The sequence below is a fragment of the Branchiostoma floridae genome, chromosome 17, assembly GCF_000003815.2.
Source record: "Branchiostoma floridae strain S238N-H82 chromosome 17, Bfl_VNyyK, whole genome shotgun sequence".
Classification (NCBI taxonomy): domain Eukaryota; kingdom Metazoa; phylum Chordata; class Leptocardii; order Amphioxiformes; family Branchiostomatidae; genus Branchiostoma; species Branchiostoma floridae.
Window position 1 is genome coordinate 15,313,631 of NC_049995.1, and position 13,394 is coordinate 15,327,024.

At 41.8% G+C, this 13,394-nt stretch overlaps 1 protein-coding gene across 1 annotated transcript; it reads left to right on the forward strand.

Moving 5' to 3' along the window:
- The first annotated feature begins 8,754 nt into the window (after positions 1-8,754).
- On the forward strand, positions 8,755-12,239 carry LOC118404362 (solute carrier family 22 member 18-like). Its single transcript, XM_035803433.1, has 7 exons — positions 8,755-8,798; positions 9,227-9,359; positions 9,793-9,908; positions 10,681-10,880; positions 11,217-11,318; positions 11,742-11,862; positions 12,085-12,239. Exons 2-7 carry the CDS (start codon positions 9,235-9,237, stop codon positions 12,237-12,239), a joined length of 819 nt encoding a protein of 272 aa, XP_035659326.1. The 5' UTR covers positions 8,755-8,798; positions 9,227-9,234.
- The last annotated feature ends 1,155 nt before the right edge of the window (positions 12,240-13,394 follow it).

Genomic DNA, 13,394 nt, shown 5'->3' on the forward strand with positions numbered 1-13,394 from the left:
CTTTTGGCGCTGTGTGTCCGGAACGATACGCGCGATTGCGACGATTTTTGGTGCATGGGTGGGGGGTTGTTGCCTGTTGCCTAGGATTGACTTTGGGCCTTGTCGCGTTTGAACTTGACCCGGCAGGTCGAATTTTGTGTCCGGGAGGGGTGTTTCCGGAGTTATATCTTCTGAACGGCTGGTGCTGGCGCGATGATATTTGGCACATGTGTCGGCGGTGGCTGAATAATGCTCAATTTTGATTTTGGCGCCCTTGGTGCTTGAACTTGACATTTTAGGTTACCTTTTGTGCGGGCACGGGGCGTGCGCTGTATCTCCGGAACGCAAGGTGCCATTGTGTTGCCATTTGGTACGTGAGTTGTTTGTGGTGTCCTGGTGGTCAGGTTTGATTTTGGGCCTCCTAGTGCTTGAACTTGATACTGTATAGGTTGACCCTGTTTTAGTGTGGTTGGGGCATCCTCCCAATATCTGCTTGGTTTTAAAAACAGATTATGGTTGGGTGTAGAACCATCATCTGGCCTGGGCCACCTTCAATGTATCAGGTTACTTAGTGGCACTGACAGTTTGCCAGATGACGGGAGTGTGCCAGATTATATATCTGTTGGTCAGGTATAATTGGAGTTTGCTTATTACTCTTTGTGGTGTTTCTAGAGCTGTATAGTACTGAGTTTTAAGTTCCGGTACAAGTTCCTTTACCCTGGTGGCAATCATGGTTGAACTTGAACTTAAACAGAAGAAGATGCAATTTTCTAATGTGAGGGAGAACTGTATAGAGTGTGGGCATAAGAGAAAGGTATGTGTATGATTTGTCCTGTGTTTCTTTTTGTTTCTTTGGTAATGCCATTTCCATACTGTATACAGGTAATTTGTTGTTTTGGGCTAGTCATATTCGCTTGGTTTTTGGGCCTGCTTAATCTATGGTACAGGCAGGGTTAAGTGGTGGAGGCTTAGCTTTGTTCTGTTTTAAATTCAGTATCGTTTGTTGCATTTTGTCGCGGCAAATATATGATGAAATTCCCCTTCTAAGCAACTGCTCATTGGTTTGTGGGGATGTTTGCTGGGTGTTTGCTTTGACTACAACAGCTTCTGAACTTTTCAAAGCTTCCATTGCCAGCAGCTTGCCATCTATAAATGGGATTGACAAGGACATTTTTCATAGTAAATTATGCTGTTAAATTTGGCTTAGATACTACAGGAGATTTAGGTTTGGGTTGGATGGATTGAATGAAAATATCATACCACCCTGGGGACTAAATGTTGCTGCTGCATGGGGGCTACCACTATTCATGTTGTCTAATGTCTATGGAACTACAGATAAAAGTATCATTGGTCAAATTATGCGAGTAACATTCCGATGTCAAGTGAATAACACCCCAGAAATAAATCTTTAATGAATATCATTGGAAGAACACAAACCAAGGAGACTTAGCAGCTGCATTAGGTCAGTACATTGAAATAGGAAGATATTAGTATATCATGTGACAGAGTAACTACATGTGCATGGGCCATCTGAGACAAAAAAAGGTAGCGTCTCAACAACTTCAAAGTACTGTGGTTGGTTACATACTTAAGAAATCCAAAATAAGTAATGTTCATCCCTGTCCAAACTTACAAATTCAGAAAATGGAATTTCAGAGTCAGACTTTTGCATGGTGCACAACCAACACAGTAAAAAGCTCATTTTTCCAACCACGTACCACAGACAAAAAGGCAAAAATACACAATAGGTCTACAGAAACCCAATACATTTCATGCAGGCCTGAGGTCTACGAACTCTTGTTCTTCTCTATTTTTAGACATCTATGGGTAGATTCAAGTCCTTTCAGGTGACTCCGTCACAAGTATTTTTCAACAGTTATAGAAGTTTCCCTAAGTAATTATATTAAATACAGAGTGATTTGTATAATTTGCATCTCATTATGTTGATAATCATCCAAAGTACCTACCTACCAAAAACAAAAAATATCCATCAATCCCCTCAGGAGTTATCCATCTAAAAAGTTACGAAATATAACACCCACTGCAATTCCAAACAAGCTGCTAGGGGGCCCAAAATTAGACCATTGACTCCTAGTACCAACAGCTATCCACCAGTAAAAAATCACGAACCTGGCACTTCTGGAAAATTTAGGCGCAAACTTTGATGCTCACTTGCAGTACCAAAACAATTTGCCAGGAGGCCCATTATCGAACTTGACCTTCCTTTCTGTGTCCCCTACCTATCAACCAAATATCATTAACATCCATCAAGAACATCTCGAGTTATCTTGCTTACAGACAAACGCACTTACATACAAAGCCAGCTACAGCACCATAGGTAAAAGGTAGCTAAACCATTCTCGCACATGGCAATCCTTTCCACAGCTGCTACAGACCTGCCAAATATCGTGGAAATCGCCCAGCTACATTTTGAATTATGCCTCCCGAAAAAACACAAAAAAAAATACCAAGCTCGCTAATGTACCATAGGAAAACGCCAGGTAACCCATTTTCGAACTAGGCATGCCTTTAAACAACCGCTACACACCTGCAAAAAATAAAAAAGTTCCATCCACAATTTCTCGAGTTATATCCTGTTGACCTACATACAGACCCAAGTCGGCAAAAACATAAGCTTCTTGGCGAAGCTAATTATAACCTCGATGAAATATTCACGGAGGTTTTAAAACTACGTTCTAATATTATGTGTATGTACTCTGTACATCAAAGGATAGGGAGAAAGACAAGCTTCCCATGCACCCAACATCTGCTTGAAGATTGGCAATGCGCCGCGCTCCTTAAGAAGGCGTGGCTTAACTTCTTAATTTGCTAGCCTGGATGCCAGACTCCTTCTGGCCGGGGTACATAGACCAGCTCCCTAATCTCCAAGCAGATCCTACAATGGCATAAATAGTACCAAACTGGCCAAGGTGTGTAGTCAGCCAAGAGGTGTCCATTTGCCTTGTAGCCAAACACACTCCAAGGCCGGCTTCACTCCTCTGCCAGCTTTTGATACTGTCCTATGCTACCGTAGGATCTGCTTGGAGATTACAGATCCCGACATGCCCCTTGAAAATGGAAACTATGCCGCAACACCTTGTAGGTTTGAGGTTTGAGACAAAGTTTTCCTTGGGGATATGTTAGACCTTTGCCAATGGAACTGGCCTGTGTAGCTATAGGTCCCAGAAAGAGCCTGATTTCGCCCCTAAGGCCACACCAATTTAATTTCTTGGTTCACGGATTTTTTCATAAAAAATATGGAGCGAGAGGGCGAAATAAAAATGAAAATTGTAAAATGGTTGGGGTAAAGGTAACGGCTAATCCAAAACATGAAGAAAAAAGTTTTCAGCTTGAAAAAAGTACAAAAACACTATTATTATACAGTAACAGCACCTGTACCCACACTTTAAGGAGCTTATAATATAAAGCTCTTTTATGTTATAATATCCTTTGTTCAATTATGATTTGTATTGTGTGTGTCTTATAAGCCCAGGTGGGCTGGGCGTTCTAACGCATGACACGTTAATAAAATTCATTCATTCATATAAAGGCCAATTTGCTACACCAGAAAGTTGGTGAATGGTTTCATTAATTGTGAAAACTTGATGAGTGGTAATTTTTTTTTTTTTTAATAGGAGCGAGCGAATCCGTGAACCAAGAATTTAAATTGGTGTGGCCTAAGTATTCGCTTACATGGTTAAACCAACATTCGCGGGAAAGCCGGCAAACGTTCACACAACACACCTCTACTGGTACAGCTGCTAATGTTACAATCTGTCAAGGTTTAGAGTACAATTTCTTGATTGTTGGGACTAAGTTTCGAACATCAGAGGACACATCAGGGACTAAATTTCGAACATCAGAGGACACAACATGAGTGCTAACCTGCGAGGGACCGCCAAGGCGTCACCGGACGGACCAGGTGCCGGCGTCGGTGGCAAGCGCGACCCTCCCCCGAAGAAGTCACCGGATGGTGCCGGTAGACTCTTGCTCGTGGTTTACCTGAACACCGTGTCACATAATATGGCCAATTTGATGAAGCAAACCGCCGTACCGGTAAGTACGAGACTTTTCCTTAAAGGTACATTGTAAGAACATGATTTTTTTTTCCTTAATTAAGTTTTCATCTTGAAGAAAACCAAGGAGGTTAAAAATCAAGAGGAGAGACGACAGGATGAGTCTCTATAAGTCTATTGTATTATCTTCGTAGCGGGTGCGAAGAGTCAAATTCGAGTCTAGGTGCGAATTACCTTGATATTTAACCTCCTTGCACACACTAAACATCTGAGTGTGGCTACAGGTCGCTACCAAGGGCACCACTACTACTTCACAGTTTGGGGAGGATCCAAGTTTTTATCTTTGAAGATGAGGGAAAATGTCCATAACCACCTTCTTGTTCTTCTTTAGTTTTGAGGCTACCAATTTCAACTTGCTGAAGACTTTTTTAGCCTATATTCTCAGTTTTCACTTGAGTGAAGTGAGGAAAGTCGTGTAAAGTGCTTTTCGAAATTCCCAAGGGCACAAGATCGGTGACACGGCGGGGTTCGAACTCAGGATCTTCTGGGCCTGAGTCAAACGTGCTGCCGATTGCGCCACGCGGTCCCACCGACTATGTTACATCAAGGAGGTTATATATATAACAGAATGGATGAGGTTATATATATATAACGTTATATATATATAACCTCCTTGGTTGTATACTGTCCTTAAGTCTCTTTCTCTTCTTCCTATACATCTACCACTAGTATTCACAGCCTATAATCTATAAAATGAATGTCAACTACCCCATGAGTCTTCAAGAGCCTTCAACGCTTTGCCTTGTATACGTTGTCGTTAGTGCCTTCCTAGTTAGTTTGCCGAGGCTTCTATGCTTGCTAACGGAAATGAGTCCCAGCAAACCAAATACTGTAAATGTAGTTAAGTTCGCGGGGATTTTATTTCGCGGTAGTGGGAAAAGGGAATTTAAGTTCGCAGTAACACCATATACTGCAGTCTAATGCCACAATAGAAAAACGTTCGCGGTGGTTTTAAGTTCGCTGTAAAGTGGTCACCGCGAAAACCGCGAACATTTATCCACCGCGAACATTTCTGCATTTACAGTATGATGACACCCACCCAGGCTATCGAATTGTCATGCATGCGACGTGACACTAACAAATCACACAAACCTGCAGTTTGAATAGAAACCGCTATGAGGCTCTAATGTTATTCCCGAAGAAAAACAGTACCTAAGTTATGACCCCAGAAAGAGCCTGATTTCGCGCCTATTAAAATATTTACTTACACGGTTAAATCAACAATCGCGGGAAAGCCAGCAAGTAAACGTTCACACAGCACGTCTCTGCCGGAACAGCTACAATTGTTACAATCTAGCAAGGTTTAGAGTACAATTTCTTTACTGTTGGGACTAAATTTCGAACATCAGAGGACACAACATGAGTGCGAACCAGCGAAGGACCGCCAAGGCGTCAGCGGACGGACCAGGTTCCGGCGTCGGTGGCAAGCGCGACCCTCCCCCGAAGAAGTCGCCAGATGGCACCGGTAGACTCCTGCTCGTTGTTCACCTGAACAACATGCTACACAATATGGCCATGTTGATGAACCAAACAGCCGTGCCCGTAAGTTCAAAACGTTTTCTTAAAGATGCATTGTAAGAACATGATTTTCCTTAAGGTTAGTCCTTAAGTTTTCACCGCTAATGTGTGACGGTAGGATGACCGGGCAGGTGGACTTTACCCCTGCTATTTTGGGTAAAGTTTTACGTGTGAACGAAACAATTCCTTTGTCTTCTTTGATACATCAGGTCACAATCGTTATTCTCATAAATGTTAGCTTAGTATAATCAAGGCAGTGAAAAAAACTAAACTGTGGTCATTCGTGGTCATAAAAATGTCGTAAGTTATTTGATTCAGAAAGTGTTTTGGACTAGGAAGTCTTTATAGAGGGTCTGCATGGGGGTCCCGACAACGATTTACGCTGAATTCAGAAGAACACCCAACGTATTACGCTAAATCAAGGAAGGCAATTACGCTAAATTTGTTCGACTCGCTACGATTTACTAAGATAAGATGGTTTTCCCTACGAATTACGGGAAATAAAATAGGCTGCCTACGCCTTACGGAAGGCTGGCAATCAGCGACCCTGTACAAAAAGAAAGGGCCGAAAAATGAATAAGGTTCCAGAGAGCCTGCTATAATATCATCGGGTCGAGTAAACTGTAACTTTTCAGTACCAGAAGAAAGACATAAGTATATCTCGTATATGAGAAGTAGTTTTGGAGACAGTTGTGCTTTGTATACAGTACAAACTCATAGAGCTAAGCACTCCGGGACGGGCTTCTGTGTTTGATACCATGACAAACTGTTGCGGACAAGCCTCCATAATGCCGATGTCACATGACTGTATATATATAGGTACTCTCCAAGCAGACGTTGATGGGGAAGATTGTAAAATTTTATAGTGCGTTCGGTTTTCTTTCCGAACGTCCCACGGATGTGATAGGGATATTACAATCATTCCCACCAACCTCTGCTTGGAGTAGACTGTAAAGGTCATTGGACATTTATTATCCTAAGGACCTTTTTTAGACAGTGAAAGATTCGATGTGTTTGTCTTAGCTGTTGGGGCAAAGTTCAGCTATCTGCTATGTTTACTTCCAACACAGGCTAGCTTTTATGATAAGAAAAGATATTGTGTTTGCCTGCACCTAAATTGTTTGGCCTCAGGACGTCTCAAGTTATGGGTAGGCTAATGTAAAAGTTATGGTTAGTATCGAGAGAGAAACTTCTGATGCATTCCAAGTACTCTCCAAACAGAGGTTAGGCCCCGGCCATTTTGTTAGTCGTTTTTATCGGGCCTTCTATTTTGTATTGTATTGTGTATTGTAAAAACCTAACAACAAGATACAATGCAAAATAAATAAAAACGACTAAAAAACGTCAAAAACAGTCGGAGCCTAACCTCTGCTTGGAGAGTACATTCCAAGGTCTGTTACTGAAGCGAATCGTCTTGTTTGGCCAAGGGTGAACTGTCCGAGACGTCAATCATTTTCAAGATGTCTGCTAGGTTTAGAGTAGAATTTCGTGACTGTTGGGACTTAGTTTCTAAAATAAGTGGACACAACATGAGTGCTAATCAGAGACGGGCCGCCAAGACGTCAGCGGACAGACCAGGTGACTTCCTCGGCGTCAAACGCTACCCTCTCCCGAAGAAGTCATCCGATGGTACCGATAGACTTTTCCTCGTGATTTACCTGAACACGATGTTACATAATATGGCCATATTCATGCACCATACAGCCGTACCCGTAAGTATTCGCCGGTGCCTTACTGAGATACACTGTAAGACTTTGCCCTTGCTACTTCCGGCACAGCATTGATCGAAAGAGTTTCACGTGGAAAGAAAACTATTTCTTTCAAAGCGCCAGGTCACAATTATTCTTAGAAAGGTCATACACTCTCACTCTCACTCTTTGTCCATAGACAAACGGAAAGCCTCACAAAGCCCAGAAATCATAGTTTAAGTGGGAATTTTTGTCTTCCTCTGCTGTTAATAATTGATTATTGTCACATGTATGTCTTCTATGCCTCTACATTGTTATCTTGGTGTAATTAGGTCGGGAAAGTAGCTATGGTTGGACTTTGCTACTTCGTGATCATAAAATATCATGTTTGCGAAGGTGCACATGTTTAGACTAGGAAGTTCTGATATTCTCAGCTAACTATAACTTTTTTTCAATACCAGAAGGACAGGGGCATATGCGAAGTAGTTATAGAGGTAGCACATTGTGCTTTGTTTACAGTAGAAACGTTTGGAGACAAATCTTTCAGGTATCTACTAATCTAGAATGCCGATGTCACATGACCGTAAGTACTCTCCAAGCAGAGGTTGGTGGGTTCGTGTGTTCCGTTTTCTTTCCGAACGCCCCACGATTTTCTTATATGCCTGTCGACTAGCCCCACCAACTGACAGAAAAAGACGGCATATAAGAAAAGGGTAATGTTTTCCCCATCAATTTCTGCTTGGAGTCTCAGAGTAGATATATCGATCACTATAGCTAGTATTTGAGTAGTCGTTTTTAGAGTAATGTCAATGTTTTCCAGCTTCTTTGTCTCCTATGCTTCCTATGCTTCTACCAATCTTCAAAATAGATCTACCGGTAGCAGACAGGCAGTTTGTAGTGTCAAAACTTTCTCCATTCCCCAAACTATGTCCCGTACGTTTGGCACCGGATACTTTTAAGATTAGAAGAGGTACCGTCCGGGAAGCATAGGAGACATGTACATACATGTACACGAGACAATGGAAAATCATTAACATCACTGTAAAACAGACTCCACTGCATGCATGTACCATGTAATTTACTTGCTAACGTTAATCTCCAAGCAGATCCTACGGTGCCATAAGATAGTATCAAAGCTGGTTAAGGAGTGTAGCCGGCCAAAGGGAGTCAGACTGGCACACACACTCCTACAATGTAGGCCAGCTTCACTCCTCTGTCAGCTTTTGATACTTATGCTTCCGCAGGATCTGCTTGGAGATTAGCTAATGTGACTTTTTACATGATTTTCTGCAGTTCTTGATGAAGTCGCTAGGAGTCGGCAACAGGCTGTTTGGTGCTTTCACTACGACCACGGCCATAATCCAGCTGATCGGCAGCCCGCTGTTCGGACGGTTTGGGGATCTGTATGGGGGGCGACTGTCCCTTACCGTGTCATTCCTGGCCTTTACCAGCGTGTGTCTGATGTTGGCGTTTTGTGACTCAATTCTTGTGCTGTTCCTGACTCGGCTGCCGCTACTCTTCATACACATCGTGCCAAGTAAGGCTAGTTCATCACTTTTATCCGCCGGGTAACCTATATCCATTGTTTAAAAAAAACTGGGTATTTAGGGATATCAAGTCGAAGTGCGGTGGTTTCAAACTGCAGTATTTTAGAAATATTGCAATTGGAAACCGTCCGACTTGATATACCTAAATACCCTGTATCTTTTTTTTAACAATGGATATAGGTTACCCCGCGGATAAAGGTGAACTATTATTGCTTCAACGTTGTTCAAACGAGTACCGAGAACTAGTACTAGTATGCCACCAGGAAAAAAATACAAGCCCACCAAAATTTTTAAGCTCCTAAGGGAAGAAAATTATGTCGAGGTAGACAACATTTCTCTCATTTTCAGCAGCGCGCTTTAACCCACCAACATGGCTGGTGATACATTACGTCATAATCACGTGACTGCAATTTCTCAGGTTTCCAAATGGTCGTCTCTGACGTCACTGATGACGAGTCAAGGGCGGCCGCGCTAGGCCTGCTGGGACTGTCTCTGATCACTGGCATCGTTCTCGGGTCGCTGTTTGGTGGAATGGTCACAGAGAAATACAGGTGACGATTTTGCTGTTACAGATTTATTTTATCTTTTTTTTGCTGTTGAAGACTTCTTTTAAACATTCTTTCTTCTAAACTGTCTTGTTCCATCCTAGCCCCGCATCTGATAGGGTCCCAAACAGTATGGGTAAGGAATGAAGACTGCCATCTCTGATATCTTCTTCTAATACCCTGTTCTGATACCTTATTACCTGGGTGAAATGAAAGTATAGTTTTCAGTAGCATGTGAGTGTGTGGAATAGGCGTTTCCGGCACTATATCTCCAGAATGAAACTTGCGATTGCAATGATATTTGGTACATGGGTTGGTGGTGGTGGCCTGACGTTCAGGTTTGATGTTGGGCTTCCTGGTGTTTGAACTTGACACTGCAGGTAGGCTTTTGTGTGTATTTCCAGTGCTATATTTGAAACTTGTGACTGTTCTGTTCCAGCCCCTCCACGTCGTTCCTGGTAGCCGCCATGTTGTCAGTGCTGAGCATGGTGGTGGTGTGGTTCACTATTCCCGCACAAACTAAGCAGAAGAAGAAGGACGACAAACCCAAACCCAGTAAGTACATATTTGATCTTTTGGCTTCTTTTCCCTCACGGCTTACACCTCTTTATACTAAAGGCTGCATCCACTTAGAAACTTAAGATTTGATATATATGTTCGGCTTCTGACTTATCATGTCTTTTTCCTGAGCGTCATAAATAACATTTTCTGTTGCGTCCTTCAGAGCAAGGGGTTTTTGACATGAATGAACTGAAGCGGTTACTGAGCGCCCCCAAAGTGGCGAGGCTTCTCGGCACAAGGACGTCGCAGGTGACAAATAATCTATGTCGCCCCCCCCCCCCCCGTCTCTGTTGAAATGTCCCATTTTATTATTCAGAGCGAGGCGTTTTTGACGTAAATTAACTAAAGCGGTTGCTGAGCGTCCCCGGAGTAGCAAGGCTTCTCGGCACGAAGTCCTTCCTGCTGATGCCAGTCATGGTCATCCAAATAACCTATGTCGCCCCCCGTCTCTGTTGAAATGTCCTGTTTTGTTTCCTAGAACGAGGTGTTTTTGACGTGAAGGAACTGAAACGGTTACTGAGTGTCTCTGGAGTTGTGAGGCTTCTCGGCACAAAGTTCTTCCTGCTCATGTCTGTCTTCGTAATCCAAATAACCTATAACGCCCCCCGTCTCTGTTGATACATCCTGTTGTTTTTCTTTAGAGCGAGCCGTTTTTGACCAAATGAAGCAGTTACTGGGTTTCCCCGGAGTAGCAAGACTGCTCGGCACAAAGTCATAGGTTTCAAAAGTAACCTATGTCGTCCCCCGTCTGTGTTGTTTTCTTCAGAGCAAGGCGTCTTCGACGTAAACGAACTTAGGAGGCTACTGAGTGTCCCAAACGTTGCCCGGCTACTCGGCACAAAGTTCTTCCTCCTCATGTCCGTCATGGTCATCCAGGGTATCCTTCCCGTGATCCTCACCGACATTTTCGAACTGGGCGCACAAGACACTGGGATATTCTTCATGACGGCTGGAATTATAGGAGCGGTAAGACAGAATTATAGATCTGTTCAAACTGTTCACAAATTTTATTTTCACGAGAATTATCGTAGTGGGGCATCCTCACAGGATACCTGGAGTTACTGTCCAAAGATGTGTCATAACGTTAGGTATGATATGACCCCAAAGGAATGATGCGTCATTTTGTCTCAGTCGTACTGCACTTTCTGTATGTTCTTCTAGGAGGAACAGTGTACTTTTTTGTATGTACGTACATGTATTGCTGAAGTCTGCCCTCTCTCAAGGTACATATTCTATTGTTTAAATATGTATCCATTTACATTGCAGCTAGACAAATTTTATCCATTTTTTTCTATTCTTCAGTTTTTCCAGGTTGTGGCAGTGGGCCCTCTCTCCAAGCGCTTTACGGACAAGTCCCTCATTATCCTTTCGTCACTACTCATAGCAGTTTCTGGGATACTCATGGTAACTCAGTTCTTTAAACTTCATCGGAAAATTTGTACTTTTGAAACTATAGTATATTTTCAGTGTCGTGTACTGGTTCTTTTCCTATACATTTAGAGACGCAACAGGGTATGTTTAGGCGGACCTAAACTTTGACTAAACCAACAGAAATAAGTGTTTCTATTAAATAGATACTTTTGGTGAAGGGCCATGTTTTTCAGAACTTCAATAACTATCACATACAAAAATTTATACAAATTCGTCCAAAGGATTCTGAGGTGTTGTGAACACACATACACTACAAAATACAGTACGCACGTCAATGTAAACCTTCTTTGAGAATTTCCTAACTGTACAACATGGTAATCGCTCAAGTCATTGATAATAATCACAAACAAAATGTTGAAAAAACTGTCAAAATTTGTATTTTTTTACAACTTCCAGGCTAAGGCAACAACTATTTCTCACATGTACATCGGTTTCGCGCCACACGTGTTCGGAAACGTCATGTTCGATGTCGTCATCAACAGCGCCTTGTCCAAGGCCGTGCCTCAAGAAGATACAGGTAACTGGTTCTCTGCTACTATATGTTGTTACTTTCTCTCCAAAGGAAAGGAATGAACTATTGTTTTGGCTCGTCTAGGTCTCTCTCTCTCTCTTTTCTCGCTCCATCCATCTGTTTGTGTGTGTCTGTGGATTGTCTTGATACTTTTTATACAGACATTTAGCAAGCTAGTGAAATTATTTGAGGCTCAGTTGAAATGCTGTTTATGTTTTGTCCCCATAGGTGCCATAATGGGTTTCACCGGTACAGTGTACCACCTGTCCATGGTGTTGTCCCCGCTCCTGAGCGCGCTGCTGTTGGAGAATGTCGGCTTCCCTTCTCTCGGCTTCACCAGTTCGGCCATCAACGCTCTACTGCTGCTGTTTATGCTGCTATGATGATGTTAGTTAACCCTATCTAGGCAGGGCTTTTTGGGACCGGAGGGGCTCTTTTGCCCCCCCCCCCCCTCGTAATTTCATTTTTTTAAATTTTAATTTGAGTTACGATCACTACATTTACAGGGGATGATGTACTTATAGAGTTCTACATATTCTGTAATTGTGGTATCGTTATGACGTAATGTGACGTGATTATGTTGTCATAATGCACTTTTTTGGCTAAAACCGTCTAAATAGGTAATTTCCGTTATACTCAAAGATATTACACAAAAAATGTTAAAGCCGGGTTAACATGTGCCGATATATTCAAGTCCGTATATATTCATATGATTATTGTTGTGATGAGTTTTGTTGAATAATGAGTTTGAGTTGTTATTGTTTAACTTATGTTGAGTTAATCACAGTCAAGTTATTACCCTTATGTTTGAATCGTCACGTTTTATGTTATACGATTATTGTTATGTTTATGTTGATTGATTTGGGCTCCCTTGGAAATAAGTATTTCGAAACTGTAGGGACTGCCCTAAAAGATTAATAAATAGATAAATCAATAAATAAAAGTATAAAGTTCGTATGGAAGTCTTATCTATAGCCTCTACTATGCCCATTCTAATAACCGACCACTTTTTGGACCGCACCATTATACAGGGGACAGTCATGAATTTTTTTTGTACTGTTGTTTGTGTGTAAACCATGCATAACTGTCAAAAATATTATGATTGATTGGTTATGTTAATTAGGGCTCCACATGGGGAATATAGGGATACTTGAAAAGGAATTATGCTGATTTTACACATTTTCATTATGGCTTTCTAACGTGATTAAGCCGGTACCTTCCTAAATCACTTCATATATACGTACTTTGTCGTGCCCAAGTGAAAAGGCTCTGCATGAGGGGTACCAGGACTCCACTTAATACATGTAGTTTGTATTGCAAATAAGCCACATGTTGATGCTGATATGCTATCTCACAAACAGATGATTAGTTAAAATTATTAGTTAAATGATGATGATGAAATAGTTTAATGTTTGTATTATATATAGACACTATTGTACAATATATATATTGCAAATGTATTTTTATGTAATGTATTAAAGTGTTTATTTGTTATAAAGGAATTTGTGTGAATAACTGTCAGTTGGATAGGCTATATG